This window comes from Arachis hypogaea, chromosome 9 (assembly GCF_003086295.3).
Source record: "Arachis hypogaea cultivar Tifrunner chromosome 9, arahy.Tifrunner.gnm2.J5K5, whole genome shotgun sequence".
NCBI classification, from domain to species: Eukaryota; Viridiplantae; Streptophyta; class Magnoliopsida; order Fabales; family Fabaceae; genus Arachis; species Arachis hypogaea.
In genome coordinates, this window is record NC_092044.1 from 104384562 (window position 1) to 104412430 (window position 27869).

General features: G+C 34.9%; 1 protein-coding gene across 2 annotated transcripts; it reads left to right on the top strand.

Annotated features, from left to right (window-relative positions):
- Positions 1–9646: 9646 nt before the first annotated feature.
- LOC112709408 (polycomb group protein EMF2B) lies at positions 9647–26449 on the top strand. 2 transcript variants are annotated; one of them, XM_029289179.2, is made up of 15 exons: positions 9647–9940; positions 10048–10226; positions 10526–10558; positions 10774–10805; positions 11277–11329; positions 11433–11486; positions 11577–11636; positions 12196–12242; positions 12348–12472; positions 22223–22385; positions 22965–23013; positions 23462–23545; positions 24348–24427; positions 24543–24632; positions 26133–26449. In XM_029289179.2, exons 2-15 carry the CDS (start codon positions 10147–10149, stop codon positions 26245–26247), a joined length of 1065 nt encoding a protein of 354 aa, XP_029145012.2. In that variant the 5' UTR covers positions 9647–9940; positions 10048–10146; the 3' UTR covers positions 26248–26449. The 2 variants fall into 2 exon arrangements, with proteins under 2 accessions (XP_029145012.2, XP_072059454.1); XM_072203353.1 differs by having other exon boundaries at positions 22232–22385.
- The last annotated feature ends 1420 nt before the right edge of the window (positions 26450–27869 follow it).

Consider the following 27869-nt stretch of genomic DNA (forward strand, 5'->3'; position numbering starts at 1 on the left):
TTAATTATGTAAAATATTTTTATCATAATAAAACTATGAGACTTGCTACACATACAAGTCTTTTTGGCATACAAGTTTATACAAGTCAGCCAAAGTCCAACAACAACAACTCTCAATTTAAAGAACGTGTAAACACATGCTTCCTCAACTTTGAATAGTGCAAAATGAGAAACGGTTCTTCTTCAAAATTTGTATTCCACGTTCTTCCTCTTGTTCATTCTCCTTCTTCTTTTTCTCCTTATTCTTTGCATTTCCCCTCATATTTCATCCTCACCGTGGTTCTTTTTATTGTTTTTATTGTTGTTACATTTTTTCTCCTCCTCTTTCTATTATTTTGCAATATTATGTATTTATTTCTTCTTTGTTTGATTTTTTCTCCCAAAAAAATTATAAAAAAAGCAAAAATAAGAAGATGAAGAAGAAGAAGCAGTAGAAGATGAGAAGGAGGAAGAGAAAGAGTTTTGAATTATGCAGAACTTATCATAATAAAAATACACCTAAATATATTCGTGTTATACCCATATTTGCTGCAAATACAGAAAAATGTTTCCTCTAATGCTGTATTTTTTTTCTTATTCTTTTTTTCCTTATTTCTTTCTTTTTTTTAGTTAAATGAATGTAAGTTCATCATTTTCCAAGTAATTTCGTAACATTATGTGTTTTTTTCTTTGTTTGACTTTTTTGTTTTTATTCTTATTAAGAGAGTAAAACAAGAAAAAAACTTGAGAAGGTAAAATAAAAAGAAAAAGATGAATAAGAAAAAAAGAAAAAGAAGATGGTAATGATAATGATGATAAAAAAAAGAAGAAGAAGCAGTAGAAGATGATGAGGAGGAAGAGGAAGAGTTTTGAATAATGCAGAAATTATCAGAATAAAAATACAACCAAATATCCTCGTGTTATACCCAAATATTTTCGTGTTACACCCAAATTTGCTGCAAATATAGAAAAATGTTTTCTCTAATGCTGCATTTTTTTCTTCTTTTTTTTCTTATTTCTTTCTTTTTTTAGTTAAATGAATGTAAGTTCATTCTCTTCCAAGTAATTTTGCAGTATTATGTGTTTTTTCTTTGTTTGATTTTTTTGTTTTTATTCTGTTAAGAGAGTAAAATAAGAAGAAATTTGAGAAGATAAAAGAAAAAGAAAAATATGAATGGAGGAGCAACAGGAAGGGTTTTGAATTATGCAGAACTTATCAGAATAAAAATACACCCAAAATTCTTATAATACACCGAAATATCTTCGTGTTACACCCAAATATCTTCGTGTTACACCCAAATTTGCTGCAAATACAGAAAAATTGTTTCCTATAATGCTACATTTTTTTTCTTCTGAATTGAACAATACCTCAGCCACTTGATTGGATTCAAACAATAAAAGGAGGAGAAGAAATTCTAATGAAAAAAAGAGGAGGAAGAGGTGGTGTTAATGACGACGATAACGAAGAAGAAAAATAACAAAGAAGAAGAAGAACGTGCAATAATGGTAGAAGCGCATGAATATAAATGACTTGTAAAGACTTGTGTGGGAAAAACGCTTGTATGTGGAGAATAATTCTAAAAATATATATAAGAATTTGAATTTAATTGAACTCAAATAGTTATAAAATTTAGTTACTTATAATAAAATAAATCTAAAATAAGAAACTCCAATTTATGAAATGAATTATAACTTATTTATATTTATATTTTTAAAATTGTGAGTCGTTACATGATATATATTAATATTGTAATTTTTTGTATTTTTTAAAATTATAGAAAGAACTAAAATTTGGGGGTTTGATTTTTATATCTAAGATTTTTTAATTTAATTTCGCTAGAGAACCAACTAAGGATGATGCCAACTCCAATCAACTAGTTAAAAAACAGGTTTGTTACAAAAAAAAAATCTTTATTAGCCTAATTTTTTGAATTTTAAAATAAAAAATAAAAGAAGTTGCCTTCATTGGCTTATATTATAGTTGACTCTCTAGACTTTTTTTTAATTTTTATAAAATAGAAATGACAAGATATGATTTTTGTACTCTAAATAAAATGAAGTTAACACTCCAGTCAGCTATAATTTTGACAAATGCTATTGTCAATCCAATATGAAAAATAAAAAGTGACTATCCAAAGGAAGAGAAGAAAAAAATTAAAAAATTCAACGATAATGAAGAGAAAATATGCGAAAAAAGAAGTACGTGATTCGCGACAGATATTGTGTGATTGTTTTTTTTTTTAATTTGGGCAAATTTGGTTAAAAAACCCATTGGATGTGTGGCGTACTTGTTTCTAGAAAATAAAATAAAGGAAAGAAAAACCACCGCACCTGACACCTGTAAAAGGTAAAAAAGCGTAGTTTCATGTTCCCCTTGTGTTCGTCGACGTTCCTCACTTCTTCCTCCGTTTGGTAACCGGGTCTCTGTCTCTCTCTCTCTGTCTCTCTCTCATCAGAAGTTGAGCTCATCCCGCCGTCATAAGCCTGTCTTGCTATCTTCGCCATCACGACGATGTCACCATCATTAGGTATTGTCTTCGTTGCTCACTATTTTTTCTCCTCCCATTAAATGCGTTGACTCTAGAAAATTCAACGTGTTCTTGTGTAGTGTAATAATACTAATAATAAGTTAATAACAATAATAACGATACTTAGTTAGCTTTTAAGTGTGTTTTGAGCATAACACTCTCATGGACAAATGGGAATCATTATGTTACTATCTTCAAAATAGTCCACAAGTCTTTTGACTAAATAACTCCATCTCCATGCGAACTGAGGAAGGAAGATGAAAATGGGTGAATGTCCGATTAAGGTCACTCGCCGTCGGGTTTTCAATGAGCTGAGCTACTTTTTTTTATTCTGTTTTGTTGACTAGGCCTAGGATAAACTAGAACTTGATATAGGCTTCATGTTAGATGGCATATATATTTATTTCTTTTTGTTTAACAATATATACATATATAACAATGTAAGCAATTATAGTTTCATACATTATTTAATTTTACAGACTTTAATTATCATGATGTAAAGTAAACAAATGAGAGTTTACGATTTGGATTTATGTTGAACTCCTGATGAACTTTCCTGAACTCAAGTTTAATAACTTTGGATTTTGGATTTTGGATTTATGCTTACCTCCTCATGATATCGTGTACGTTTAAGAATGTTGTGATTGGCTTAACGGTGAAACTCTTTTGGTTATGGTGAATTTGCAGCAAGCATTGTGACTAAATGAAATTATATATCAACTTTTTTGTACTGATTGTAAACATTTCATTTATGGTTATTGTTGAGGTTGTCAATTTGTTTACTCATTATTATATATCTAAATGTTTGGCAAATCAATGTTACATAAAAGTTGTGTTTGCCAAATCAATGTTATGCAAAAGTTGTTGACAGTTGTTATTTGTTAATGGTTGCTCCTTCTTAAATATGCTCTAGTTGCTGGTCCCTGATTTCCCTCATTTTAGTAATTGGTTTCTGTTCCCTATGCCTTGTTTCAATTGCAGGTCTCCTTATATCTCAAGCAACTTTACCACGTAACGGTATTGGTTTCGTAAAAATGGGTGAAAGGAACTTTAACACTCTGGAAAAATTAGTTCCAGAAACATCAGCAAGGATGTGAGGGATAAGAAAGGAACAAGGGCTTTCAAAGAAGCCAATCCCAGTTTCATGAAATTCCCCTTGTCTAGATAGAGCATCAACGCAAGAGTTTGCCTCCCTGAAGATGTGATCGACAGCTGTATCGTCGATTTCTGCCAGAACCTTCTTGATGGAGTTGATGAGAGAGTAACCGACATGATGAACGACGTCCTGCTTTTGGATTAAGTCATTGGTACATTTGGAGTCTCCTTTAACCATTAGCTTAGTGATTGGCAGCTCCTTGCCAAATTCAATCCAACATAAAATTCTCATAACTCAATCATAGTAATGGTACAACACCCAATCTTCATGTTAAATCCTATGGTAGGTCTTCCAAGAGCGTCCCTTAGCAAGCCTCCACAGGCTCCTTTGGTCGGGTTGGATGACAAATCCATCATCGTGAGTTTCATCCAACCCTCCTCCAGCGAAAACCATCGAATCCCCTCGTCCTTGGTAATGCATGATACACCTGCCTTTCTTATCTTGTAGATTTGCTCGTGATGAGGGTACCTTATTATCAATAGCTCTTTCCAATGCATGTATTCTTGTGCATAATAATTGATTGGTGTTTTTCTTCCTGACTGAACATTATACATGCATCACATGTAAGTATTTGTTTTGGTCATATAGTTATGTGAATTCTTATGCATTTTTTTGTGTAAGTCGGACAATGCATGTTATCTTTTGCTTGAACTTGGAAAATTTGAACTTCATTTTATATGATTTTTGAATTGGCTTTGCTATATTTTAATAGAATAATAAACTTCCAATAATTTTGTTTTGAGTTTAATTTAGGTGAGAACAATGTTCTCCACATATATAGAGAATTCTTGATTCAACTAATGACTTGTTTTTCTTCTCAAAACCAGCTATGTTAACATTTTATCCATTTTGGGTTTCTTTGAAACCTTTTTGGTCTTAAAATCAATCTAAGAGTGGTTTAGCAAATATTAATGTGGATAATCAATTTCTTTTGCTCCTTGTCTGGTTGGAGTCCTATGGTGGCCTCTCTCTTACATTGGCATACATTTAGGAGGTAATCCTCAAGCTTTATGCTTCTGGGATCTAGTGGCTTATAATGATATTGATAAAAAAAATTAATCAAATAAAAGTAAAGGTGTGGTAAACATCATTCTTAATGAATTTCATATATATGAAGTTTGAAATAACACACACAATAAATGACTTATTTGCATTTAAAAGAGAATTTTATCATATTTATCGTGTCATGTTATTCTACTTGAATGAAATTGGTTTAATTGGAAACAATATAATATTTCTCTTACACGTGCGTTAGATCATAATCTTATTTTATTACATTTTTTAATAATTTAATAAGTCCTTATCTCAACCATATCGAATATGAGGTTATATATACCGAGAGTTCTCGATTTCATCGCCGCAACTCACAAACCCTAGTCCTCAAGAGTCACACGAAATCCACTTGAAATCCTTTTGAATACTACAGAGATTTTTAGTGATCGAATCATATCAGGTAATTCTACTTTCTAATCCTAGTGTTGATTAAAATTGTATCCTTTGCACTTCATTCCTTAGAAGATCGGGATTTCGTATGGTTTATGTGAAAAAAATGATAATTATCGGATCCTAAATTTTTGTTCAGTAGCAATAAACCATAGAAAACATTCAATTTCAAATAGGATAGATGACTTTATGGATAATAAATTTGCAAGTTAAATATTTGTTCTAGTTTCCTTAATTATAGAAAAGGAGTATGTAACCTATTACACGGTTTTGATGATATCTTGCAGCAGTTTCAGTTGCAGGTTTGTCATTTGAGAAAGTTTCACAAATTCAAAGGTTCAGATAAGTGTTATATATATCTGATACTTCTCTAACGATGCCAGGCTTTCCTGCTACAACTTGTGAAACATCGTATGTTCTCTTCTGACCATTTTTTATGTTCTCTTGGTTGTTTCTTGTTCTCGAGAAACAAATGTAGTTTTCTTTTCAGAAAAGTAATGCAACTTAGTTAATGTTTATATCTGTCAATCTGTGCAGATATTTCAGAAACATAAATCAAATATACTATCTAGATGCTCAAGGGCAATTAGCTGCTGAAGAGGAGCTTTCTGCAGAAGAGAGTTTTGCTGTTTATTGCAAGCCTGTGGAATTCTACAACATTCTTCGGCGACGTGCTTTACGAAATGTACTGCATATGATTGGTTAAAATTATCTGTTATTGATAGTTATATTGTGACTATTCATATTTTTTCATGGGATATATTACATGAGCATATGGTGTATTTTATTCTAAGTAGCATTATTGTTTATGTTCCTATTGTTTTAGAAGGATTTCTTGTACTTTTTGTTTACTTGCCTTGTCACTTGCTTACCTCTACTTGGTTATTTCATTCTCTTCTTATTAAATTATTTCTTATTTTGTGAAAAAAATTGAAAAAATATCCTATTGGGTTCCTCATGTTATGTTGATGTGTGACAATGACATTGCGTGTTTTATTCTAACAATATACTTTTCTATTTTGTAGCCTACATTTCTTCAGAGATGTTTGGACTATAAGATAGAGGCCAAGAAAAAAAAGAGGTAAGAGTTACCAAAGATAATCTTCCTTCTCCTACTTGCACCATTTCTTTCACGATTTATGTCATTTCATGCCACATGCCTACAGGGTGGATGTGCTACATTCTCTAAATAAAAATTTTTGCGAAGCTTAGGAGCCATTTATTGGTTTTGGGTGGCAATAAATTTGATCATTTGAACTTGTTTTGATTTAATAAGAACCGACGAATATTCATGTTTGTCAGTCTATGATCACCATTTAGCTACAAGTCAACATCAAAACATAACCTTGTCCAATCTATACAAAGATCTAAAATCCAGTGTTGGTTAAACTCCAAACCTCACAATTCCTGACTAAGCCTTATGTAAAATGGGATGAAGATTGTCCAACCGTATCTAACTAGTGCTTGCAAACATATGACATGCTTCCTAAGAGTAACTAGTAATTTTTTCTAGTATAAGAATCTGTTTAAAGATCAATGAAATATACATTATGTACACCTTGTGATACCATTTTTAACCTTTATATTCAGCTATGGATATGTACACGTTAATACATTTGATTGAATATGACGTAGTTTGTAAAGGTTTCATTTAAGGCATAATTTTGCTCTTTTTTCTCTCCTAATTTTTCTTTCATTTTACCTATGTAAAGTATCTTATCTTTGATACTAATGAATTATATTTCAATGATTAGGATACAATTGACAGCTTTGCTGGGTGATATTGATGAAACTCAAGCTTTGTTTCCCTTGTATATTTGTCTAGCAAGGGTGGCTTTTAAAGATGAGGATGCCAAGGTAGGAATTGCGCGTGTTATTATGAGCTAATTAATATTACTCATGCTGATTGGGTTCTTACTACATATATTTTATCTAATAAACATTTCTGCTGCTTGATGTTTTAACTACAAAAACAAAGAAGTATTCTGCTTTATATCGCATTGGTCGGGTTTTCATCTTTCAAGCTCCTTCTGAAGTTGATGGTGATACTCAACAAAAAGCAAACTTTTTGCTCCCTGACATTCAGAGACTAGCTCTGACAGCTAAATCCGGGTCACTTGTTCTCTTATTTTTCACAGCCGGTATGCATGTATGTACACACACATGACACATGTAATATAATATAATATAATTCTTGCTAAATTCTTTTTTACTTGCAGTGGAGAACCCAAATTTTCCATCTGGGGTCAATGTAAGCCTGGTGCCTTTAGATCCGAATTCATCTGAATGTGAGATATGCTTTTATTGCTTATATATGAAATGTAAAAATTTCGTTGCAAATGACCATATTGTTGTTACCTTGCTGTTAGTTGAACCAAGGTTGTGAGAACCGAACCGGTCAACTAATCGGTAAAGTCATTAATTTAATGATTTATTGATTTGACCGAAATTCAACCGATTTAATTAAATATTAAATAAAATTATTAAAAACTTATATAAAATTTTAAATATATAAATTCAATAAATGATTTTGGTGCTTCCAAATTTGGTTTTGGTGGTGCCATCAAAAACTTGTGGAAGCAACGTGTGGGGGCTGCGGATTCTTTGTTCTTTCAATTTCAAGCTTTCACTTCAGTTTCAAAGAGGAAAGGAGGGAGAGGAGTGGGAGTGGGAGCGGGGATTGGGTTACGTTGGAGATTTAGGGTTTTTCCTTTTTTTTTAGAAGGTGAAAACAACGCTATTTTGAAGTGGTTTACCGAACCGAAAATTTTTCAATAAATCAGCTGGTTCCATCGGTTTATTGGTTAACTGTCGATTTGACTAATTCTGTAACTGGTTTTTTTGTCAGGAGATTTATGAGGCTAATCAAATCGGTTTGGTGACTAGTTTTTGATTAGCCCAATTGAACCGGTCAGTCTGGTTCGATTTTCAAAACTATAATTGTTGAACCACATGTACACATGAACACATGTTCACACACATGATAACACTCTTCAATCCCGATTGAATACTAACCTACTCAATTAAGTGTTCAAAAATTTACTTTGAGGCTTGATGTGTGTACGAGATCATAAGCAATTCATATATGTTGCAACTAAAAGCATAAGCTTTTATTTTGGTTCTTAACAAGAATAGTATCCTTACAAAGTTTCTCTTCTAGATATGTCGAGAGACTGTTCACCTTTGCTATATTGATTATATATTTTTCTTCTTTTTACCCTCCTAACTCTTATGTAATTAGATTTTCTGTGATTTTATTTTAGAAAAGAAGTTGATGTTTCAAGGTCTAGTAAGTAGTAACAGGTTTACACCTGCCCCCAACCCCCTTTTTCCCTTGTGTTGATTTTAATGAAATGGGTAATTTCTATGGTTCTGAGAACTGAACTGAACCGGCAGTTTGATAAGGTTAAACTAGAAATCGGTATCCAGTGTGGTTGATACATAATCTGTCTGCCACAAACCGATAAAATACCTTTTGAATCGGTAAAAAACCGGCAAACCAATTGAACCATTTCCAATTTGGCCAGTCTAGTAGGTTTTTTGGAAAAAGAAATTGTAGAGCCATAGAGTTAGAGACTCTACCTCCAAACTAGGGTCTCCATTTCTGCTCTTCCTTTTCTCTTCTATTCGTTGATTAGTGCTTTGTGAGTGTCGTGCGGTTTCTTCAATCATCTTCCTTCTGTCGGTTAGCCAGTTCGAGCTCCTTTCCAAAGGTGTCGATGCGAGGAGAAGGAGGATGGAGAGAATAAAAAGGAGAAGTATTGGGAAGACCTTTACAAGTGAGAATAATGAAAAAAAGACCCTTGGGTAGCGTTTGGTGGAGAGACAGAGACAGAAAGACTGAGACTGAGAGACAGAGACTGAGAGACAGGGATTAAAACAAATCTCAGTATTCTGTTTGGTGTAAAATAGGAGACAGGAATTGAAACAAGAATGAAACTCTAATTTAATTTGCACAAAGGGTAAAATTAGAATTAATTAATTGAAATAAAAGTATTTAAGGTATAAAATGTTATTAAAGTTTCAGTCTCTAACTCTAAAAATTTCAGTCCCCTATGTCCCTACTTTTTGGAGGTACTGAAATACTGAAATTTTAGAGACAGAGACAAAAATTTTAGTACCAGTCTCTGAACTAACAAACACAATATTGAGTCTCAATCTCTCAGTCTCTGTCTTAGTACCTGAAAACAAACGCTACGTTGAGGAATGAATAATGGAATTTGGGAGAAAGAGACGGATGCCATTTATTAGGGTAAATTTTTGTTACAATGTAAAATTGGATTGTGATCTAAAAGCCTAAAAAATTTGTCAAATTAGTTTGTTGCTAAAGGCCAAAAAAAATATGATAATCAATAATCATTGTTATTTTTTTTATTTGGGAAAATGTTAGCATCTTTTGATTATAAATAGTAATGATAATTAATTATTGCTTAAAGGAAAAAATAATAATATTATAACACAATGATAAATAAACAAAAATGTATATTTTATAATAACGGAATAATTTGTATTATATATTTATATATTTTTATAAATAAAATATCTTTCTTGTTTAACCCCATTCAATCGCAGTTGAACCATTAGACAGGTTCATTTCGAGTTTTAGAACCTTGGTAGTTTCACTAATTTGTGAACTTAATCACTCTTCAGTGCTAGAATTCATCTTTTCATTTCATTTCATTCTGTGCTTGATAGCAAGAGATGCAAACTACTGCTTATGTGGGAAGGTATCTCTCGAAAAAAATTTTCAGTTCTGGGATGAATCTTCAAATTTAAGATTGGGACTTCAAGCTGAGGCTGTGTCAACTGTTGATCTTCATCCTTGTATACTAAAGGTAATTAATATTGTCTTCGTTGTTCTTTCTTTAGCGATAATTTCAAACATTTTTCTCCATTCCAAATAAGATAGATGTGCCACCTTATAAATTTCTTTATGCTGCAGTATGGTGCTCGAGATGAGGAGCAAAACATCTCAGTTCAAGCACCAAATAATTTTGAGAATGGGTTTCCAAAGAGTAAAACAACGCAATTGCAAATCAAAATGTATGCCCAACAGATTGGTGCAAAGGAAAAATCTTCCCATGATACAAACATAACTGCACTTGCATCGCGTATGACCCGGTAGTTACCATTTTCTCATAATATTTCTTTTGCAATGAATAATTTGTGGTAGGAGGGGTTCATTTTGTTTTTGTTGATTTAGGATTTAGGACTTAGGGTTTACCTTGCTAAATGCAAAGTAGATATTTTAATTGGTAACTGTGAAGTAGTGTAGTTTCCAAACCAATCTTTTAAATATGAAAACTTTTCTTCTCTAAATTTAGATGTATTTTCGTCTTATTTGGCTTGAATTATCATGTACTTTATATTAAATAAATTGTGGTCTTCATTCTAACTTCTTCTCAACTTGTATGATTCAGGTTGAAGGAGGGAAACCTGAAATTTAATTTCAGGTATTACATTTTATTTTCTTTATGATAGTATCTCTGGTTCTTTTATGGGATTATATTGACTGTCTATTAATGGGTGCAAATACGCAGTGGTACTGAAAACCACATTTGTTCTTATGTTTTCTGCATCTCTTGCATATTTCATGTTACTTGCTTTTAGAAGAAATGTCGAAATTTTGCTACTTATTATTCTTCTGTTTTATCAAATTATATTACAGGTATTACTATGATAAGTTGCAGAGAACTGAAGGTAATATAATGCTCCTTTCGTGTTCTTTTGTTTTTTTTTTTTTAGTTTGATCCATGTAGCTGACTAAACATTTATGGTTGTGTAGTATAGTTGTTTGTGGGTTCTATTTCATAATTAATATAGTGACTTTTGGATCTGATCTCCACAAGGTTTTTGGTTTAGTTTCAATCCACATATTTTCAAAATGTTGTGTTTTAATCTCTATTCTGTTAGTGTAGTTATCGAGTGGTAATATTTATAAGAAGCAAAAGTAAATCGTTAATATTTATATTCACCAAACAAAAAATATGAAGGACCAGAATTTAGTACAATAGTGTTTGAAACGAAACATGTTAAAATCATTGAGATCAAATCAAACTAAAAGTTTGGAAGAGATTGAAACCGAAATTGACCATATTTTTAGCAACCAGAAAGATATCTAAGCTTAGATTTCTTATTTTACATTGTTATCTCTTTCCTTGTTAATTACAGTCACCGAGGATTTCTCCTGTCCATTATGTTTGGTTAGATGTGCAAGCTACAAGGTTAGCACTGCTTTTGAGTTCTGACTGATAATTTAAACATTTAATTTTTAATGTGATAATTATAAACTTATTTTTTAATTTTTCTGACATGTTCTGTTTGTAGGGTATAAAATATCACATGCTTGCATCACATGATCTTTTCAACTATGAATTTTTGGTCAGTCTTCTTCAGATCTCTGGCAAACTTTAATTCTTTGAGGCTTGAGCTGTATTAAACTGTTAGTTTCAATTATAAATCATTTTGCAGGCATGGGAGGACTGTCCGACAATAAACATATCTGCGAAAACTGATAACTGGAAATCTGAGGTCTGAACAGTTTGATGTCAAGTTCTTTTTTTTTTTAATTTAAGTTTGTCTAGTTTTATTATATTTCTTCTTACAACAGAATTGAATGTAATGTGTATGTGTGATGCCTCTTTAGTGTTCAGATCCGGCTTATTTTTGCAGATTCACATTTGCAATTTTCACCCCGTATAATTTCGGGTTGGGTTTAGGATGACCCACCGCTGACGTTATATACTTCTTTAAAGTATACCTTTTATTAAAATTAGTGATAAGTTGTTAGACTTTTATACTTCAACTATTACTTTTTTTATTACATTATGCTATTTTTGTATTGAATTTTTTATTTTGGTATAAGTATTGTCTAATATCTTGTGGATTTCATCTCTATCTTTTAAGATTTCATTACTTTGCTATGTATAATGTCTAAAATTATACATGTTGGTTGTTTTACCCTTTAGAGAAGATGTGGTTCCCAGAAACATGCAAGTTAAGCATGACAAAACTGTCTGAGCTTTTATAGCATGAGTTCATTTAAAATTATTTGTTCACTTAAATAACTTGTTAATTAATTTCCCTCCAGATTTTCGCAAAAATTGTTGATCCCAAGTTGCGCGGTATTAACTTTTGGTAAGCTATTCTCGTTTTTGCACTGGTCTGAGATTTACTTGGCTACAGATACGTTCATATAGATGCATTTTATTTAGTAAACTGGTCATCTAAAACCTATTTCAGTGCCAAACCATTTAAGCGCATATGGCCAGAGGATGAACCTTCTGAAAGAGCAAAGGATGCAGCTCCACTTGCCTTACGATACGAAATTCCAACTGGAGAGGGTGATCTTTTGGAGAAAGCTGATGGTATGTATTACAATTATTTCAAGTATTTTAGTAAGTGATGTTGATAGAGCGATGCCTACTACTAACGGGTTTGGGCTGTGTTACAAAAGGAGAGGTAATTAGCGGTTAAGTGACAGTTTTAGGAGTTGTTGGCATTGGCTGATAGGTTGTTAGACTCTATTACTTACTGCCTATAAATAGCTAGGTTATAGTTAGTTTAGTTTTATGCGTATTTTCTGTTATGAATTCTGTTAGAAACTGGAGAGAATCCCTCTCCTTGAGTTGGTAGTTCCAACTCTATAGAACCTTCTAGGGAGTGCTAATTGGCCATCCGGGTGCGACAATAAAGCTTACCCGTTCTGCTATTGCTGGTTCTATCAACTGGTATCTGAGCTTGAGGATCCCGACGCTGAATGCTGCAATCGGGATCGAGGAAAATGGAGACATGATTTGACACAATCGAGTCGGGCATGGAGGAGATGTTCCGATCAATGCAGGAGATGCTGCAGTACTTCAGTTCCAGAATGGATTTATTCAAAAATCGCGCGCCTAATCAGAACGAGCGTGGTTCACCGGGATCGCACCCGGCCGCAGGCTCGTCGGCCCGAAACCGCAGCGCACCGGAGCAATGTCGGAAGTTGGAACTTCCGATCTTCTGCGGTGATGATGCAGTGGTCTGGATTGAACGCATGGAGGAATGGCTCACGGTCGCGACCTTTGCAATGGAAGGAAGGGCGTTCACGTGGTTCAGGTGGTGGGAGGCAACGGCGCCGGTGCTTCAGTGGCGGTTCCTCAGTGCGGCGCTGCTACGGTATTTTCAACCGGAACGGCTGCAGAGGCTGTATCAAACGCTACTGTTGACTAGATCAAATCAAAATCAGATTCCTAATTTATTTTATGAATCTTTTCTGTAAATAGAATTAATTATAATATCCTTTCCAGTTTTAGTTTAGCTTATTTTTAGGGATTTTATGATTAGAAATCTTTTCTTATTTTAGACTAGTATTTTTCCCATTTTCTAGTTATTTCTATTTCTGTAATTCCTCTATAAAGAGATGATTTCCTGTACATTTGAATATACATAATATTCAGACACTTCAAGTTGGTATCAGAGCAGAATCTCTGCACTGTGCCTCTGATTTATAGATATGGCTGACAGTTCCTCAGTCATTAATCATGAGGCTGAACAGGTTGAGCAGCTCATAAAGCTGTTAAATTCCAGTTCTTTATCTAATACTCCTAGTGGTTCTTTGGCTCAAACAGGTAATTTTAGTATTCCTATGTCCCTTAACTGCACCTCAAACTTGAATGCACCATGGATTGTCGATTCAGGTGCATCTGACCATATGACCAGCCTCTCTCCTTTATTTAAAACTTATTCTCCTTCTTTTGAAAATGAGAAAATTAGAGTTGCTGATGGTAGTTTTTCATCCATTGCTGGAAAAGGTACCATTAAATTGTCCAAAAACATTGACCTAAAAAATATCCTACATGTACCAAAGCTGTCTTGTAATCTCCTCTCTATTAGTAAAATCTGCAAGGATTCCAATTGTGCTGTGACATTCTTTGATACTCATGGTATTTTTCAGGACCGAACTTCGGGGAAGATGATTGGCAGTGCTAAGATGATGGACGGGCTCTATCATTTTGAGGATATTTCGGAAGATAAAGTAGCTCAAGGATTTAGTGGTAATAGTTCTATGTCTATAAAGGACCAAATAATGCTCTGGCACAATAGACTAGGACACCCTAATTTTCCATATCTCAAACATTTGTTTCCAAGTTTGTTTAAGAATATTGATTCTTCCTTACTTAAATGTGAAAGTTGTATTCGTGCAAAGAGTCATAGAGTTCCTTATTACTCTCAACCTTATCATGCATCTAAACCTTTCCAGTTGATTCATAGTGATGTATGGGGTCCATCGAAAATAACAACCCAATTTGGAAAGAAATGGTTTGTGACTTTTATCGATGACCACACACGACTATGTTGGATCTATCTCATGCATGAAAAATCTGAGGTTTCTAAAATTTTTCAATATTTTTCAAAAATGGTAGAAACTCAATTTGACACAAAAATTTCAATCTTAAGAAGTGATAATGGTACTGAATTCTTTAACAAAAATCTTGGTGAATTTCTTCAAAAAAAAGGTATTCAACATCAATCTACATGTCCCAATACACCTCAACAAAATGGCATTGCTGAAAGGAAGAATAAACATCTTCTTGAAGTAGCACGTGCCATTATGTTTGAGGGTAATGTTCCAAAGTATTTATGGGGGGATGCTGTCCTAACAGCAGCCTATCTCATAAATCGAATGCCTACGCGTGTGTTAAATTACTGCACACCGTTGGATACTTTCAAAAAGAATTTTTCAGCATGTAGATTGTATTCTGATTTACCTTTAAAAGTATTTGGTTGTACTGTATTTTTGCATACACCTTCACCCCGAAGTAAACTTGATCCAAGGGCAGAAAAATGCATTTTTATTGGCTATTCCCCAAGTCAAAAGGGTTATAAATGTTTCAATCCACACACAAAAAAATGTCATGTAAGCATGGATGTTACTTTTTTGGAACATGAAACATTTTTTCAGAAAAAATTTCTTCAGGGGGAGAGTTTAAGGGGAGAAAATTTTTTGCATGAACCTTTACCCACTCCTATCTTACATATTGAAGATACAACTTTCACTGATCAAACAAATTCTGAAATAATTGCAAAAAAAAATGTGGAAATCAATTCTGAAATTGTGCCAGAACTAGTTGGAATACAAATAGAAAAAGAAATACCACAATCAGAAAAGGAGCTTCGATGTTATGTTCGGAAATATCCCAAGAAGAATAGAGACCAGCCCATCATCTCTGTATCAACCCAATCTGAAAACCCGGAAGACGGCCCAACTGTAGTACCTGAAGATCTTCCAGGTAAATCTGAAATTGTCACTTCTAATAATAATTTGCCAATAGCCCTTAGGAAAGAAACCAGAACCTGCACCAAAAAGGTACTTAAAACCAGCACCAACCATCCTATTTCCAATTATGTCTCTTACCAAAATCTCTCTCAAAAACATCGAGCTTTTACTTCTAAAATTACAAATCTGTTTGAGCCTAGGAATATAGAGGAAGCACTAGATGATCCCAATTGGAAATTAGCAGTGATGGAAGAGTGGCATGCACTCAAGAAGAATGAAACTTGGGAGATTGTAGATCTGCCACAGAATGCAAAATTGGTTGGCTGCAGGTGGGTTTTCAACATCAAGTGCAATGCTGATGGAAGCATAGAGAGGTATAAGGCTAGGTTAGTAGCGAGGGGATTTACACAAACTTATGGAGTAGATTATCGAGAGACCTTTGCTCCAGTTGCTAAACTCAACTCTGTGCGGATTCTCTTATCTCTTGCTGCGAATTACAATTGGCCTTTACATCAATTGGATGTAAAGAATGCTTTCTTGAATGGGGAGCTAGAGGAAGAGGTGTTCATGAAACTTCCACCTGGATTTGAGGCTGAATTAGGGAGGAATAAAGTGTGCAAACTAAAGAAATCCCTCTATGGATTGAAACAATCCCCAAGAGCTTGGTTTGAACGACTTGGAACGGTGGTGAAGGGACTTGGTTATACTCAAAGCCAAGCTGACCATACACTTTTCTATAAACATTCAGCAGTTAATAAAACTGCCATCTTAATTGTATATGTAGATGACATTATTCTGACAGGTGATGATAGCTTGGAGCTAAAAGACTTGAAAGAAAAGCTTGCCAAAGCTTTTGAAATCAAAGAACTTGGCTCATTAAAATACTTCCTTGGAATTGAATTTGCAAGGTCTAAGGAAGGCATTTTTATGAACCAACGAAAGTACATCCTAGATCTTTTAAAAGAGACGGGATTACTTGGTTGTAAAGCTGCTGAAACACCTATAGAGCCTAACTTAAAATTGAAGCCAGCTGAACCAGAAAATGTAATGGACAAAGGGAGATATCAGCGCTTAGTGGGGAGGCTAATCTATTTATCCCATACACGCCCGGATATAGCCTTTGCTGTGAGCATGGTAAGCCAGTTTATGCATTCACCTGGCCGAGAACACATGGATGCTGTCTTTAGAATCCTAAGGTACTTGAAGGGGTCGCCTGGGAAAGGGTTACTTTACAAAAACTATGGACATCTTCAAGTAGAAACCTATACGGATGCAGATTGGGCTGGGAATGTCATGGATAGAAGGTCTACATCTGGGTATTGCACCTTTGTTGGAGGAAACCTGGTTAGTTGGAGGAGTAAAAAGCAGAGTGTTGTGGCACGAAGTAGTGCAGAAGCTGAGTTTAGAGCAGTGGCTCATGGAATATGTGAAGCACTATGGGTAGAGAAAATCCTACAAGAATTAAAGGTTCCCATTTCTCCACCAATAAGGTTGTATTGTGACAACAAATCTGCAATTTCTATTGCCCATAATCCAGTTCTGCATGATAGAACTAAACATGTTGAAGTTGACAAGCATTTTATAAAGGAAAAGATTGAGAGAGGACAGATTTGTATCCCATATGTTCCGACCACGGAACAATTGGCAGATGTTCTAACTAAAGGATTACCCAAGAAGACCTTTGATAGCATAATAAGCAAGCTGTCAATGAAGGATATCTTCAAGCCAGCTTGAGGGGGAGTGTTGACTAGATCAAATCAAAATCAGATTCCTAATTTATTTTATGAATCTTTTCTGTAAATAGAATTAATTATAATATCCTTTCCAGTTTTAGTTTAGCTTATTTTTAGGGATTTTATGATTAGAAATCTTTCCTTATTTTAGACTAGTATTTTTCCCATTTTCTAGTTATTTCTATTTCTGTAATTCCTCTATAAAGAGATGATTTCCTGTACATTTGAATATACATAATATTCAGACACTTCAAGTGCTACTGAAGCTGAAATAGACGAACTCGGTCCGGGACTACGTTGGTCAGTTCGTGCTTCACACGCTGCCTCTCCGCGGAATTGCGCTGGAACTGCTAATGGACCTCTTCTTGAACGGGCTGAAACTGGAAGTGGGTGAAGAATGTAAATTGTTTCCATACCAGTCAGTGGATGAGTTGATGGAACTGGTACAGAGGGTAGAAAACCGCAACGCTGCCTTGCGAGGAGTATCCGGACGTAGTAAACCACCGTCTTCCAAGTTTGTCGTTGCCAATTCAACTGCCACCAAAGCTGTGCATCCTGCTATAGCGTCCAATTATGCAGCAAGCAAGGGCGCGGAGTCGACGACGGATCCCTTGCGACGGCGCGGATTGAGACATCTCAGCAACGAGGAGTATAGGGTGAAGCGCGCCAAGGGGGAATGCTTCCTTTGTGATGAACCGTACACCGAGGATCATGTTTGCCCGAATAGGGAGTTCGAGCTTTTGATCATGGGGCCAGACTTTGAAGCGGATATGTTACAGCATGAGGCGGTTCCGGAAAGAGGGTAGCAGGGACAATTGGAACTCAAATTCATGAGCTTGAGTGGACATCACAAGTCAATCAAAGCCTGGGCAGAGATAAATGGCTGCCGTGTATGCGTTCTCATAGATTGTAGAGCTTCAGACAACTTCGCGACACCAGAGATCGTCACCGAGTTGGGCCTAAGGATTGACAACGCCCCTAAGTTCCAGGTCAGGGTAGCGGACAGCAGCAATAAAGGGGGACAAGGAAGGTGTTTGGGTGTAACTCTCCAATTCAAGGAATTGACGATCAAGGAAGGCTTCTTCATTTTCCCAACTGACGAAGTTGAGTTTGTCTTGGGGCTGGTGTGGTTAGATAAGTTGGGAGACGTCATCACAAACTTCAAAAAATCACGCCTTTGATTTCGGAACGGGGACAACATGGTTACTTTGTAGGGGGGACCCGGAGCTGTGCTATGGAGGCATGCACCTTCAATCTGCAGTTTTGTCCATTCAAGGAGGAGAGGGATTTATGGTCCAGCTGTGGCCCATGACTTTGCATGCTGCCGCTGCATCGCAGGTGCCACAGGTGATACAATCGGTGTTAGCTTCTAATGCTAAGGTGTTTCAGACATTACCAGGGCTGCCACCGCACTATCGCCATGATCATGCCATTCCATTGAGAGAACGAGCTTCAGCCCCGAATATAAGAACTTATCGTTACCCGCACCATCAGAAATCAGTGATTGAACAAATGGTGAGAGAAATGCTGGCCTCATGGATAATTCGGCCAAGCTCCAGCCCTTATGCTATCCCGATATTGTTGGTGAAGAAAAAGGATGGCAGCTGTAGATTTTGTGTCGATTATAGGGCGTTAAATGGTACTACGGTGCCAGATAAATTTCCTATCCCCATCATTGATGAGCTACTCGATGAATTGGCCGAAGCTATAGTTTTCTCTAAGCTGGATTTAAAATCTGGGTACCACCAAATTCAGATGAGGGATCAAGACATCCACAAGACTGCCTTCCGCACTCATGAGGGCCATTATGAGTTTCTAGTCATGCCCTTCGGGTTGACAACGTCCCTAGCTCCTTCCAAGCCTTGATGAATGACATTCTTAAGTCTCTATTACGGAAATTTGTTTTGTTTTTCAATGATATTCTCATCTATAGTCATGATATGGCGAGCCATGCCCTTCACCTCCAACAAGTTTTCCAGATTTTATTGAAGAACTAGTTGGTGTTGAATGAGAAGAAATGCACATTCGCAGTGAGCTCGGTGGAATACTTGGGTCACATTGTCTCGGCACAAGGGGTCTCGACTGATCCTAACAAAACCACAACGATGCTAGAGTGGCCAGTGCCTATTCGTGGGCCTTACCGGATATTATAGGCATTTTGTGCAAGGATATGGAGTTATCGCCAGGTCGTTGACGGAGTTGACAAAGCGAAATGCATTTGAACGGAGTGACAAGGCCTAAGAAGCTTTTGAGAGATTGAAGCTGATGGCAGACCTACCGACTTTAGGGTTGCGTTTGTTTACAGAGACAGGACACTGAGACAGGGATACCAGACACAAAATCGTGTTTGACGGAAGAGACATGAACAAAGACATTGGATTAGTGTATTTTGTGTCCATTCTGACAGGAAAGACACAGAAACACTAACAAAGGACATGACTTATTTTTCATTTTTTCTTTTATTATTTTTGTTAATTTTTCATTATTATATTTTTCGTCTCAAATTTTTTGAAAGAAAAAAATGAGAATAAATTGGATTTTCATAATTTGTTCTGGTTTATTACCAAATAAAATACAAAAACACAATTTTGTGTCTCTGTCTTTTATGCCTTGTTTTAAATGTCTTGTCTTGTCCTATTCTCAGAATAAACGTAGCCTAGCAGTTCCGGATTTCAATCAAGACTTTGTGTTGGAAACTGACGCATCGAGTGAGGGGTTGCGTGTATCCCAGCAGGGCAGACCAATAGGATTCCTAAGCCAAGCACTATCTCCAAGGGCCCGGCAAAAATCTGCATTGAGAGGGAGTTGATGGCCATTGTCTTCGCTGTCCAAAAGTGGCAGCATCACTTGTTGGGTTGCCAATTTATTGTTCTCACAGATCAGCGAAGTCTGAAATTCCTCACAGACCAGCAACTCATGGACCTAGCTTACTTGAAGTGGACTACTAAATTGTTAGGCTTGGATTTTGAGATCCGATACCGGCCAGGCCTTCAGAATAAGGCGGCAAATGTGTTGTCATGACAAATGATGGCAAGGGCAATCTCGGTAGTACATATGAACCTTTGGGAAACGGTGGAAGAGGAGGTGGCTCTCGACCAAGAGCTACAAAAGATCGTGGTCGCCCTGTAGCAGGGGTTGGATGACTATCCGAGGTGTTTCTTACACAAGGTAGGCTGTTTTATCAAGGGAGAGCAGCTTTGACTGCAAATTCTTCTCAGATCCCACTTTTGCTAGCTGAGTCCCATGATAGTGGGGTAGGAGGACATTCAGGCTTCTTTCGAACCTATAAGCGGTTGGCAGCAGCTGTTCATTGGCGCAGCATGAGGCAAAGGATCAGGGATTATGTTGCGGGTTGCCACACTTGCCAGCAAAACAAGTGTGCCGCGATGAAACCGGCGGGGATGTTGCAACCCCTACCAGTTCCGAAAAGAGTTTGGGAGCATGTTGCAATGGATTTTGTGGCGGCATTGCCAAAATCCAAAGGCATGGACACTATCCTGGTAGTGGTTGATCGGTTAACTAAATACACTCACTTCATCCCCCTAGCTCATCCGTTTTCAGCCAAGGAGGTGGCACTAGCCTTTATTAAGGAGGTGGTTAAACTACACGGGTTTCCCAAGTCAATCATATCGGATAGGGATACCGTTCATGAGTAAGTTTTGGTCCGAACTATTCCAAGCTACAGGGACAAAATTGAAGTACAGCACAGCATTTCATCCGCAAACCAATGGCCAAACCGAAGTGGTGAATCGCTGTTTGGATACTTATTGCGGTGCTTTGTGGGTGGCTACTCGAGGAAATGGTTGGAGTGGCTACCATGGGCTGAGTTTTGGTTTAATATCCCCTACAATGCCTCAGCCCAGACAACACCATTTCAAGAACTTAATGGTGTGCCAGCACCTGTTCTTTTCCGTGGAGAGACTTTTCCATCGCATGTTGAGGAGGTGGCAGCATTGACCGCAGCCAGGGATGCTGTTTTGGCAGAGCTGATTGGTGCAGGCTCAGCAGCAGATGAAACAAGCAGCAGATGGGCATCGAAGGGATGTGGAGTTCAAGCCTGATGAGTGGGTTTATTTGAAAGTGCAACCTTATCAGATGCGGATACTAGCGCGGAAGGTCAATGAAAGATGAGCCCTCGTTACTATGGACCGTTTAGTGATTGAGAAGATAGGGGTGGTGGCATACAGGTCAGCCATGCCTCAAGGGTACAGACTTCACCCAGTCTTCCAGGTTAGCAAGTTGAAAAAGGCCGTCCCGCCGCAGCAGCAGGTGTAGACGCTTCCACCGGGGATGGCTGAGGATGGTGAGCTGGTGATGCACCCGTCTCAGATCGTGGCATCGTGAACCACAGAGGACGGGGTTTTGGAGTATTTGGTGCACTGGGTGGGCCTCTCTCCTTGTGAGGACAGCTGGGAGCGACTGGCAACGTTGTGGGCTACCTTTCCGGAGTTCCACCTTGAGAACAAGGTGGTTGTCCAAGGGGGAGTATTGATAGAGAGACGCCTACTACTATCAGGTTTGGGCTGTGTTACAAAAGGAGAGGTAAGTAGCTGTTAAGTGACAGTTTTAGGAGTTGTTGGCATGTTCCAGTTGGTTGATAGGTTGTTAGACTCTATTACTCACTGCCTATAAATAGCTAGGTTATAGTTAGTTTAGTTTATGTGTATTTTCTGTTATGAATTCTGTTAGAAACTGGAGAGAATCCCTCTCCCTGAGTTGGTAGTTCCAACTGTGTAGAACCTTCTAAGGAGTGCTAATTGGCCATCCCTGTGCAGCAATAAAGCTTACCCGTTCTACTATTGCTGGTTCTATCAGATGCACACAATGTTAATTAGCCAAGAAAATCTGACAGTTAATTCAAAAAAATTTATAATTCATAGATGGTTGTTACATAAGTCAAAGTGATCAGAACAACTAATCATAATTTATTTGATTACAACTTAAAGTTGAAAACTCCCGTCTTTGTTTTTCCCCTTTAGAAATGCTTGTTAACTTATTTCATATGGTCTTTGATAACTTTTTTCCAAATAATCTTGCTGATAAAAAGGGAAAAGGGTAACTTATCTTATGGGATATTTATGGTAGCATCAGTGTTGTAGTGTGATGAATGTGTCATGAAATTCTAGACATTGCAGGGATTTCAACCGCAATTGTACCATTTCAACCTGATCAAGACTGTGTCCCACCTGAACCAGCAACAGATGAGAATGCTCTTTCGAATCCTGCTGTGTTACCGGATGCCATAACATGGAAGTCTACAATTCAGCGTTATAACATTGACCCACAAATGTATGTTCTTTGGCATATGAAAATACATATATGAGCTCTTACATTTTGGGATATTGTTAGATGCATAATTGTATTGCGAAACCGTTTGGTTTTATAAATCAAATAATAAATTAAGCTAGTGCTCAAGTTGAGCTAGATATCTTCATTTGCAATTAAAGGCATTGCTAATTGGTAGGAGCTAATTGTATGTGGATTTTGATTATTTATTTGGGTTTTGTTTACTTTTGATTTGTTCATGTTATTTGCAATGCTTTTATGCCTGAACTTCATTTTCCACTTTATTTCCAAGTTCAAAATTACTGTCTTAATATTTTCTGTTACAATCAGGAACCAAAATGTGTGTTTTTTATTTGAAGGACAAATATAATACTATCAGAAGTTTTCAGGTATTGAGATGTAGTTTTTCTCAATATTTACTAAGAGGGAATAAAACTGATCTGCCTAAATGATATTTGGACTGGTATATAGGAAGCGTTGAAATAAGGTGTCATGTCATTCTCTACATGTGATCATAAATATTTTTTCCTGTAAATTACTTGATGTACACAGCTCTGACATAGTTCTTCGAAAACATTTCAGCCTTTCCCAGTTGAGCAAGCGAAAATTCTATCACTCTCGCATATACCAGGTAATAAGTGATTGCCATTTATTTGTTTACTGTTTTGCACTTCAGTTTCATTGACAAACCACATATAAATTGTCCTGAAAAAACAAGAGCCGAGTACAATGAGAGGCCTATACAGAGTGCTTCCTGTATCTTCCTGTGGAAATTGTTCTATTTCTTGCAATTGGTTGGATAATAAATGTGATTTTATATAATCAATTCGATAATGTTGGGGATGCGAATAGAAATTTTTTCTCCAAAAATATGTTTTTGTCCATCAAATGGAAAGTTCTTAATAGAGTATGCTAGCAATTCTATATTTTAGAAAATCTCTCTCTCTCTCTCTCTCTCTCTCTCTCTCTCTCTCTAAGGACATCAAAATATGTAATTACATGCCCTTTAATGGTTTTTTATGTCGGACAAATATTTTCCTCATTTCCATTTTCATTTATTTATTTGTTTGTCCTTCAAGCCAATGGAACTTGAAGAAGTTCTATCAGAAGGAGATAGTGAGGATGAAGTTGATGATGAAGTTGCTGATTTTGAAGAGCCAAGGGTATGCATGATTATATATATGATCCTTGTTTTAAAATTTATAAGCTCTTTTACCTTTTTAAATGTAACTCTTGTGATACAAGAATGGTCTGGTAAAGCTTTTGGGTAATGTTGGATGGCCCTGTGGCTGAGGCTCAGTAGTTCTTTGTTACCTTTATTATTAACTTCTTGAAACACAAGTGTCTCAAAGGGAGAAAGAAAGAACATAGAAAAGCTGTAGGGAAATATTTTGCCGTTTACCCAAAAACCTACTTAATAGTGTTTACATGTTAGCGATGTCACTAATTACTTAATCCATAAGAGTCTCCTAATTACTTTATATGCCGTTTCTTAACAAATTGTTGTTTGGTTTTACATCAACTGCACTTAAAGGATAAAATATACTCTCTTGTCCCTGAAGTTTTCGAGAAATTTTAAAATTACCCTTAACGTTTCAATTTTGTTCCTCTCATTTCAAATATGTTTCAATTATACCCTTCGGGGTTAAGAGACATATTTGAAACAATAGGGACACAATTGAAACAAATTAAACGTCGATATTTTTGAAACTTTTCGAAAACTTCAGGAACAAAAAAAATACACTTTACCAACACTTAAATTGGCTGGTTTAATCGAATTTTAGACCTTGTTAGGAGAGCTTAATTACCATTTGTGATTCTAATATGACAATTAAATTTCTGCTTGATCATTGTATAGGTTTAGTTTGAGGCTTTGGGATGGGAATATGAAATCTATTGCACCTTTTAGTATTTCTTCATACTTTACGTTTTGAAGATTCATTGAAACATTTTGATACCTTTCAGCGGCTTGGTAATTTTGACAATGTGACCAATGCTGAGAAGAAATTCATGCATATGTGGAACTCGTTTATTCGAAAGCAACGGTAAGTTCTTTTCATTTTGACTCCATTCGCTCTCTGTTCGTTGCATCTTCCTTGTTTTGATAGACTTGTTCATTCGATTTTAAACTTTCTAGCATCAATTATTTTCATGTGGCAGGGTGCGGACTAATGGTCATGTTCCATGGGCATGTGAAGCTTTTGTAAAAGTCCATGGCTATGAGCTTCTAGAGTGCTCCAAATTGACTTGGTAACTAGCCTTTCCTTTTTTTCTTGTATCAGAGTGCTCTCATTTTATATTATACTAGTGTTGCGTGTCGGGCCACTTTTTAGCTTAGAAAAATCCGCAAGGAGCTATGAAGCACGGACACTTTATTGAGTTGTCGTGTTGGACACATTTCAAACACGACATGCCTTTGAATCTTTTATGTCTGATTGTATCTTAACAAAAAATAAAAATACTTCTGCAGAAACGCGTGGACATATCCAAAAATCATCATGTGTCGGTGTGTCTCATATTATTCTTTGTCTATTCTTAAATTAGCTTAGAAAAAATATATAATATTATGAGAAAGTATAAGGATTCAACTTTTAGTTATCAACTTTAATGTTGAGGTTTATAATTTAGTATTTAGAGTTAAATGTTTATGATTTAGTGTCTAAGATTTAAGATAAATAAAATAGTTTTAAATATATTGGCTAATGTTGGTTGAAAAAAAGGGTTGGTTACCTAATATTACTCTTATTATTCATTAATACAAACAATTCTTACATGATTTATATAATTAAAAAAGACATTAAAAACATTAGTTTGTGCTTTAATTTTAATAAAATATCAAGATATTGTTACAATTTATTTAAAACATAGTTTATATTTTAATATATATGGCATGTTTTTGTGTCTCTAAAAAAATTGAAATTAGTGTGCCTGCGTGTTCTGTGTCCCATGTTCTTGTCGCTGTTTGTGCTTCATATGTATGGAGTATTACTTGAAGAGACTGGGTTTGACTCTAGTATGCACAATAACCATTTTAAATTTCGGGTAAAGTATATAGTTTCTCTTTAAAGTTTGAAAAAAATTTCAAAAATACTCCTAAATTTTATTTTGTTTCAATTTTTCCTGAGGTTTTCATTTTACATCAAATATACCCCTGTCAAATTTTGAGAAGGTTTAGGACCAATCCAGTAATAATGCATGACACCTATCTCTGAGTTGCTTGTGTTGAAAGTTGTTCTTGTGAAATTGTTGCTAAATTCATTCTAATTTTTTTGAAAAAAATTAGCCATAAGGAGTATATTTGATGCAAATTGAAAATTTTTTGGACAAAGTTGAAACAAAATAAAACTTAGGAATATTTTCTAAACTTTTAACAAATTTCAAGGACAAAAAATATACTTTACCTTTAAATTTATTTTTTACAAATCGTGAGACAAATGTGAGAGAAACCAAAATTCGAGTAAAATTATGTTGTCTTAATATATAGATGCATATTGAGAGGAGCTGTTTTATATTAGAGTGAGAGACACAAATCTGGATTTCAAGGAAGAATAAGTTGACACATTGCAATGCATTTATTGGTTTCTCTTTTTTTTTTTTTGACATTGACACGCAGCACGCTCTGTATTATATGTTCTTTTATCCTCTTTATGACTTAGTCTTCAATCAAAATGTCATGCTTCATTATCATCATATATATATTTTGGATGTTTCAGGATTTGCAAATAATAACAAGTTTGGTCCTGTTGGCAGGTGTTGGAGATTGCTTTCCATCAAATTATGGAATCATGGTCTTCTAGATGCACGGACCATTAATTCATGCAGCCTTATTCTTCAACAATACGAGGCAGAAATCAGCGCCAAATAGTTAAAAGATAATTCATTCTCGTTCTATGACGTATCCATAAAATTTTCATAGTGGGGACGAAAATATATTAGAATAAATTTTGTTGATTAATGTTTATACTTTATGTAATAGAGAATTAGAGATATAGAAATTAAAAAGAATTAGTGTGCAACTTTTTTTTTTAAAATGCTTTTTATTATATACATTTTTTTTATTTCTAAAATCTGAGCTGAAAATCTTAGTTAAATTATAAGCAATTTGTTATCACATATTCTCAATTAATTGTATTTTTATTATTTTTACATATTTAATAAATAAAAGAACTAATCAATAGGTACATCTGTCTATTAATATACTAGTATTTATAATTTGAAGTTAGAATTATATTTAAAAACTTAATTGTTGATACCTGCCACTCAATTAGAGAATTCATTTGTTATAATATTTATGGCAAAAAATAACTTTTTCAACAAAAACAACAGTTAGAAATATGACTATTTAAAAGTTAAAATAAATAATTTTAATTAATAGATAAATAAATAATGTTCTTTTTTATATCATGATTTTTTATGACAAAAAAAGACATTGATAATTTTATGTGTTTAGAAAATTAAGTTTTTAGTTTGATAATTAACTAATTGGTTAGTTTTAAAAAATATATTATCACTACTTATTAATTTTTTTCATTGAGTTGGTCTATTTATTTTGAGTTTTAATATTAAATCAGATTTAACAAGGTAAATATTGCTGCATGTTTCGTTCAATTAAATAAATTACTCTTTAAAGATAAATTTTTTAAAAATCGTTTATTAATTTATTAAGGGAACAAAAACATTATAATAAGAATAAATATATATAATATATAACTTTTATTTTTTTTTTTAAATTTCAGTGGGGGCAAGTATTCTCTCTCCCCGTAAGTTAGGTCTATGTCCCTGACTGAAAAATCCCTTTTAATAAATACAAAAGACAAGATGACATATATATGGAAAAAGGACCATTGTTTTCTTCACAAAATATAAAGGTAAAGATTTATATTTAGTGTTTTTTTATGTGAAGTTGATAATTGAGAACTATAAAATAATTTAATATATTTGATTAAATTATTATATAATATTTTTTAGTTATCAATTTTTCATGAATAAATTTTAACCTTGTATATAAATTGTTGTCATCGACTGTGGGGTATTTTTTTTCATTTCAAATTTATACCCTTTTGTATGGTATTCTCAATTCACTACCTGGATTTGTACCATAAATTTGTAAAGGGATAAAAAGTTCCATACTTTAGTACATTTTTCTGCGGGATGTAGGCGAAGAAATTATTTGGCAAGATGAAGTATTATATTCCTGATTTGCTTTGGAGTTTGTTTCATGTGAAAGTTCCATACAATCTTTACATGTCTTGTTTTTCATTATTAATTTGATGTCTTTGCAGTTTCATACTTGGTCATTTTCATGAGTCTGTCGTGTGTGTTTGTGTTTTTCCCCCCTTTTTTTTCCAAACCGTGATAACCATGTTCTTGGGAGCCAATGCTACCTAAGTTTTGGACTTAGATAATCTAATGTCCTATGGTGTTATACATTTTTTAGTTTTTTAAAAAAATATATAAATGGTTAAATATATTTTAGAAGTAACGGGA